Genomic DNA, 7,745 nt, shown 5'->3' with positions numbered 1-7,745 from the left:
GCCTGGGAGGCAGAGGTTGCGGTAAGCCAAGATCACGCCACTGCACTCCAGTCTGGGCGAGAGAGTGAGACCCTGTCTCAAAAAAAAAAAAAAAAAGGTTGTAGTTAGTGAAAGATAGAAACTGAACATAGGCTTTTCAACTCTCAGGTCCAGACCTCTGTTCCTTACAGTAGTGTTCGCAAACTGGTGTTCTCCTCAGGATCACCTAGAAAGCTTATGATAACAGACTGCTGGATGCTTCCCCTAGAGTTTCTGATTTTAGTAAGTCTGGGATGGGCTTGAGAATTTACCTTTCTAATAGGTTCCCAGATGATACTGATGTTGCTGTCCGGGGAGCACACATTGAGAGCCTCTGTGCTAGACCAATGGAATACCACCCTTTTCAAATTAAGGCAACATATAAAATTATCATTTGTGTATGATACCCTGGACTAAACTGCAGAGCTCATTCTTGGCTTGAGGTAAATAGCCCAAAACAATAGACCTTGTAACTGAGGAATCAGTATTAGTCCATGAGGGGTCCTCAGCAGAAGAAGAAAAATAGAACAGTTCGCAAAGCATTACATAGAGCTAAATAGATTTAATTTAACGGACTCTCTTTTATTCTAAAATTATAATCTTCGTAATCCTTTGGGGTTAAAATGCCATTTCTTTCACAAAAGGATTATGTTCATAAATGGTTTACTTAATATCAAGCCTTATTTGAAAATTTTAGAAAATGACAACCTCAATAAAAAACTAGAAAAAAAAAACCAACAATCTAAGGTTGATCAAGATTTTTTTTATTGTTTTAGTCACTGAAATCCAAAAGTTTGGAAACCATTGCTTCAGAAGTACTACTGTCTTCTCATTGGTATAACATGGAGTATTAGGACTAAGGAAAAACTATCAGCAATAGCTGAACAGGTGAAAGGGAATTATTACCCATCCCGGAAACACTCTGGAATTTTTCCACAAAACTACAGCCAGATGCTGTTGTCGGGGTATATGTACCGGAATTTACTTCCTTAACATATATGCCTTCCTCAGATTACCAAATATAATTCATCTTATTAATTCAAAAGTAAAAATATTCATTTATGGTCTCATCAGGAATGAGTTTTGTTGTAGATGGAATAGCTAACAGCTGTTTTTAGAGAATCAGCAAAAATCCAATCTTTCCAAAAATATATCTTTCACTGCTCCTAAAATTCATATTTTTAGAATCTTTTTGTGTATGTATGCAGTGTTTTTCTAGAAAGCCTTTTTTAAAATTTATTTATGGGGCCAGGCACGGTGGCTCACACCTGTAATCCCAGCACTTTGGGAGACCGAGGTGGGCAGATCGCTTGAGGCCCAAAGTTTGAGACCAGCCTAGGCAACATGGCGAAACCCCGTCTCTACTAAAAATACAAAAAGTGATCTGGGCATGGTGGTGCATGCCTGTAATCCCAGCTACTCAGGAGGCTGAGGCAGGAGAGTCGCTTGAACCCGCGAAGTGGCGGTTGCATTGAGCCAAAACTGCACCACTGTACTCCAACCTAGGCAACAGAGTGAGACTCTGTCTCAAAAAAAAAAAAAAAAAGAAAGAAAGTATTTATAATGAGTGACATTAAAACATTATAAAATTAGGCCAGTCACAGTGGCTCATGCCTATAATCCCAGCATTTGGAGAGGCCGAGGTGGAAAGATCACTTGAGGCCAGGAGTTCGAGACTAGCCTGAGCAACGTAGCAAGACCCCATCTCTATAAAATATTTAAAAATTAGCTGGGCATGGTGACATGTGCCTGTAATTCTAGCTACTTGGGAGGTTGAGGTAAGAGGACTGGGTAAGCACAGGAGTTCAAGGCTGCAGTGAGTTATGATTACACTACTGCACTCCAGCCTGGGTAACAGAGTGACATCCTGTCTCTAAAAAAAAAAAAAAAAAGGCTGGGTATGGCTGGTTGGCTCACACCTGTAGTACCAACACTTTGGGAGGCTGAGGCAGGTAGAATATTTGAGCCCAGGAGTTTGAGACCAGCCTAGACAATGTGGAGAAACCCATCTCTACAAAAAGTAACCCCCATAAAATTAGCAAGGCATGGTGGCACTTGTCTATAGTCCCAGCTACTTGGGAGGCTGAGGTGGGAGGATCACCTGAGCCCAGGGAGGTTAAAACTGAAGTGAGCCGTGACTGCACCACTGCACTTCAGTGACACAGTGAGACCCTGTGTAAAATAATTTAATTTAAAAATAAATTTAAAAAGAAAAGAGGCTGGGTGTGGTGGCTCACATCCATAATCCCAGCACTTTGGGAGGCTGAGGTGGGCCTACCACTGGAGCCCAGGAGCTCAAGACCAGCCTGGGCAGCATAGTGAGACCTTGTCTCTACTAAAAATTAAAATTTAGCCAAGTATGGTGGCATCGACCTAGCTACTTGGGAGGCTGTAGCAAGAGGATCGCTTCAACCCAGGAGATTGGGGCTGCAGTGAGCTATTATTCATGCCACTGCACTCCAGCCTGGGCAACAGAGGGAGACCTTGTTTCAAAAGAAAAAAGAAGAATTGGCCGGGAGCGGTGGCTCAAGCCTGTAATCCCAGCACTTTGGGAGGCCGAGACGGGCGGATCACGAGGTCAGGAGATCAAGACCATCCTGGCTAACATGGTGAAACCCCGTCTCTACTAAAAAAATACAAAAAACTAGCCAGGCGAGGTGGCGGGCGCCTGTAGTCCCAGCTACTCGGGAGGCTGAGGCAGGAGAATGGCGTGAACCCAGGAGGCAGAGCTTGCAGTGAGCCAAGATCGTGCCACTGCACTCCAGCCTGGGCGACAGAGTGAGACTCCGTCTCAAAAAAATAAAATAAAATAAAGTAATAAATAGAGACAGTAGGATGCAGTCAAATAGTCAGAGACCTGGATACTAACTGAGTCCATGCCAGTTTGTAGTATGATCTTGGGCAAAGTCGCCTAACTTCTGTGGCCTCGCTTTTTCCTTCTGAAAAATGGTAAAGATGCTATCTTGTTTCCCCTGTCACCTCAGGTGGTAGAAGGAGAATATGACTTCAAGGACAGAAAACACTTTGATTTCTTCAAAGGACTTTGCAATTGCTATAAAAATTCAAGATGTCAGTATTGATAGTTTTATAACACAGAGCTGAGATACCGAGATATCATTATCAGGATATGGTAACAATACCCACTAATACTTATTTTATGCTATCTGAATGTTGAAATTTTTTAATGAAGTACTGTTATACAAAATAACTTTTTTTTTTTTTGAGTCAGAATCTTGCGCTGTCCAGCCTGGAGTTGGGTGGCGTGACCTTGGCTCACTGCAGCCTCTGCCTCCCAGGTTCAAGAGATTCTCGTGCCTCAGCCTCTCCCAAGTAGCTGGGATTACAGGTGCCTGCCACTACACCTAGCTAATTTTTGGTTTTTTTGTTGTTGTTGTTGTTTTTGTTTTTTAAGTAGACGGGGTTTCATCATGTTGGCCAGGCTGGTCTCGAACTCCTGACCTCAAGTAATCTGCCGACCTCGGCCTCCCAAAGTATTGGGATTACAGGCGTGAGCCACTGTGCCCAGCCACAAAATAACTTTTTGTCGGATGTTTTTGTCTCTCTTCATATTAACTACACCAAGATCAAGTTACAAAAAGTTGTCAGCCGGGTGCCGTGGCTCACGCCTGTGATCCCAACACTTTGAGAGGCCAAGGCAGGTGGATCATTTGAGATCAGGAGTTCGAGACCAACCTGGCCAACATGGTGAAACCCCATCTCTACTAAAAATACAAAAATTAGCCAGGCCATAGTGGCATGTGCCTATAATCTCAGCTACTTGGTAGGCTGAGGCAGGAGAATCACTTGAGCCTGGGAGGCAGAGGTTGCGGTAAGCCAAGATCACGCCACTGCACTCCAGTCTGGGCGAGAGAGTGAGACCCTGTCTCAAAAAAAAAAAAAAAATTGTCATATCTGTTGTCATAGCAATGAAGTAAGCTACTCATCAGTCTTCCTACACCTCTGTACATTTATTAGACTTTCTATTTGAATAAATATAAACTTCGTTTCAGGATAAAATATGTAGGAAATGGCAAAACTATGAAATTATTTAACTTGCTTGAAAGATTAAAACTGAACTCAACTTTAATTCTAGGCCCTGGGCCAGCCCTTCAAAGCATTGAAAAGTCATGTGAAATTGATGTGTTGCTCTCTCTTTTCCAGCTGAATTGTCCCAAGCAATAAACAGTGGTACATTGTTATCAAAACCGTCCCCACCCTTACCACCTAAGAGAGGCATTCCATCGACCTCAGTACCCACCTTGGAGTCTGCTGCTGCCATCACCACAAAAACACCAAGTGATGAAAGAGAGAAGAGCACATGTTCTATGGGCTCAGAACTAATATCAGTGATCTCACCTCGCTCTCCGTCCCCCCCACTGCCTGCTCATATACCTCCAGAGCCTCCACGCACCCCTCCATTCTCTGCTAAGACTTTTAAAGTTGTGCCAGAAATTGAGTTTCCACCATCCATAGATCTACACCAGGAGATTCCCCAGCAGGAAGATCAGAAAAAGGAAGTCCCCAAGAGGATATTGGACCAGAACTTTGGGGAGCCCCATATACCCTCTAGGTTGCCTCCGCTCCCACTGCATATTCGAATCCAGCAGGCCCTCACCAGCCCACTTCCCATGACTCCTCCTCTGGAGGGTTCTCACAGAGCTCACTCGTTGCTCTTTGAAAACAGTGACAGCTTTTCTGAGGACAGCAGTACGCTGGGTCGGACCAGGTCTCTTCCCATCACTATTGAAATGCTGAAAGTGTAAGTGCCTTTAAAGCTTGCCTCTTGTTTCTCCTTTACTCTCGATAGCCCTGCTTGGAAAAAATTACTCATAGAAAGAAAATGTGGGCCGGGCACGGTGGACCACACCTGTAAGCCCAGCACTTTGGGAGGCGGAGGCGAATGGATCAATCACCTGAGGTCAGGAGTTCAAGACTAGCCTGGCCAATATAGTAAAGCCCTATCTCTATGAAAATAACAAAAATTAGCCAGGCGTGGTGGCGCACACCTGTAATCCCGGCTACTTGGGAGGCTGAGGCAGGAGAATCGCTTTAACTGGGAGGTGGAGGTTGCAGTGAGCCAAGATTGTGCCACTGTACTCCAGCCTGAGCAACAGCAAGATTCTGTCTCAAAGAAAAAAAGAAAATGTGAATAAAGTTTTTTTTGTTTTGTTTTGTTTTTCTGAGATAGAGTCCTGCTGTGTCACCCAGGCTGGAATGCAGTGGCACAATCTCAGCTTACTGTAACCTCTGTCGCCCAAGTTCAAGCTGTTCTCCTGCCTCAGCCTCCCGAGTGGCTGGGATTACAGGCATGTGCTACCACATCCGGCTGATTTTTGTATTTTTAGTGGAGATGGGGTTTCACCATGTTGGCCAGGGTGGTCTCGAACTCCTGACCTCAGGTGATCCACCCGTCTTGGTCTTACAAAGTGCTGCGATTACAAGCGTGAGCTACCACACCCAGCAATGCGAATAAATTTAAAGTACAAAGAATACTCTGCCAAAAGGATAAGTTATAGAATTTGGACTCTTTCTTTTTTTAATCTTATCTTAAAACTTTATTTATTTACTTATGTTTGAGACAGGTTCTTACTCTCTCACCCAAGCTGGAGTGCAGTGGTGCAGTCTTGGCTCACTGCAACCTCCACTTCCTGGGCTCAAACAATTCTCCCTCCTCAGCCTCCCGAGTAACTGTGACTACAGGCGCATGCCATCACACCCAGCTAATTTTTGTATTTTTTGTTAGAGATGGGGTTTTGCTGCGTTGCCCAAGCTGGTTGTGAACTCCTGGGCTCAAGCAGTCTGCCTGCCTCAGCCTCGTAGAATGCTGGGATCATGGGTGTGAGCCATTGCACCTGGCCAAATTTCAACTTTTTACTCTCATGATTTTTTTTTTCATGGAGATTTTTGTGATGACACAAAATTTACAAAATTATGTACATGAAAAATTACAACTGTTAGTTTTATATACTACAGAGAAGGCATTGTATAATGTGGTGCTTAAGAGCATTCACCTTGGAGTGAGATAGCGCTGGGTTCAAACTGCAGCACTACCACTCTTAGCTTATAGTAATGTTAAGTTATGTAAGCCTTCTGCTCTTTAGTTATATCATCTCTAAATGGGAATAATATTTACTCTGTAGGCTTGTGAGAATGACATTAGACAATTGCTGGAAAGCACCAGTGCCTAATAAGTGGTAAAGCTGGGATTTGAACCCTTAGATTAATACCTGCTAAAAAGTTTCTTAGCAAGATTGTTAAAGTTAAGGGAGAATGGCCAGGTGTGGTGGCTCATGCCTGTAATCCCAGCACTTTGGGAGGCCGAGGCGGGTGGATCACGAGGTCAGGAGATCAAGACCATCCTGGCTAACACAGTGAAATCCCGTCTCTACTAAAAAAAAAAAAAAATACAAAAAATTAGCCGGGCGTGGTGGCAGGTGCCTGTAGTCCCAGCTACTTGGGAGGCTGAGGCAGAATGGTGTGATCCCGGGAGGCGGAGCTTGCAGTGAGCCGAGATCATGCCACTGTACTCCAGCCTGGGCGACAGAACAAGACTCTGTCTCAAAAAAAAAAAAAAGAGTTAAGGGAGAGAATTATAAGTTACTTCATTCATAGATTTTTTTTTTTTTTAAATTTATGGTTATTTCAGTCCTTTGTCTTTTTTTTTTTTTGAGACGGAGTCTCGCTCTCGTCACCCAGGCTGGAGTACAATGGCACAATCTCGGTTCATTTCAACCTCTGCCTCCTGGGTTCAAGAGATTCTTCTGCCTCAGCCTCCCAAGTAGCTGGGATTACAGGTGCCCACCACCACGCCTGGCTAATTTTTGTATTTTTAATAGAGACAGTGTTTCACCATGTTGGCCAGGCTGGTCTCAAACTCCTGACCTCAGGTGAATTTGCCCACCTCCATCTCCCAAAGTGCTGGGATTACAGGCATGAGCCACCATGCCCAGACTTTATTTCAGTCCTTTGTCTTAAAAGTCAGTTATCCTCTTTGTTTCTAAAAAGAAAATATAATTATGTTAATTTGTTAGTCCAGACGATGAAGAAGAGGAGGAGCAAACCTGTCCATCCACATTCAGTGAAGACATGACATCTACCTCAGTCATTCCTAAATTACCACAGTGTGTACAGGAGGAAGAAGAGAAGGAGAGCGACTCTGATTCAGAAGGTCCCATTCAGTACCGAGATGAAGATGATGAAGATGAAAGCTATCAGAGTAAGAAAGGGAGGGAAAAGCAAAAGGGAGAATTCTTTTCCAGATAAAGCTATTTGCTGATCTTAGCAGGTGTCAAAAGAGATATGGAAACAGGTACCTTCTCCCATTAACTCATCTGGCTAACTGATGTTGGAAGCCACTGTGAAGGACTCCTTGTCCCTGTTATCACCCCTCTGATCAAACAAGCCAAGACAGGGATCCAAGTAGATTGAGTCACTCAGTTAGGTTTTTCGGGTTTTTTTAATTTAATTTTTTTTTTTGGACAAGGTTTTGCTCTGTCACCCAGCTGGAGTACAGTGGTGCAATCGTAGTTCACTGCAGCCTTGAACTCCTGGGCTTAAGTGATCCTTACGCCTCAGCTTCCCAAATAGCTAGGACTACAGATGTGTGCCACAACTGGTTAGGTTTCTTTGGTTTTTTGTTTTGTTTTGTAGAGATGGGTCTTGTTATGTTGCCTAGTCTGTTCTTTTTTTTTTTTTTGAGATGGAATTTTGCTCTTGTTGCCCAGGCT

At 43.8% G+C, this 7,745-nt stretch overlaps 1 protein-coding gene across 1 annotated transcript in view; it reads left to right on the top strand.

Annotated features, from left to right (window-relative positions):
* PHACTR4 (phosphatase and actin regulator 4) overlaps positions 1-7,745 on the top strand; it is an 84,768-nt gene that overhangs the window by 41,847 nt on the left and 35,176 nt on the right. The window contains exons 7-8 of the mRNA XM_011955515.1: positions 4,180-4,777; positions 7,050-7,234. Of these exons, the coding sequence (XP_011810905.1) occupies positions 4,180-4,777; positions 7,050-7,234 (783 nt within the window). The remainder of the gene's footprint in view (positions 1-4,179; positions 4,778-7,049; positions 7,235-7,745) is intronic.

Source organism: Colobus angolensis, unplaced genomic scaffold, assembly GCF_000951035.1.
Source record: "Colobus angolensis palliatus isolate OR3802 unplaced genomic scaffold, Cang.pa_1.0 Scaffold4, whole genome shotgun sequence".
Lineage (NCBI taxonomy): Eukaryota > Metazoa > Chordata > Mammalia > Primates > Cercopithecidae > Colobus > Colobus angolensis.
This window is presented reverse-complemented; position numbering and strand designations above follow the sequence as displayed.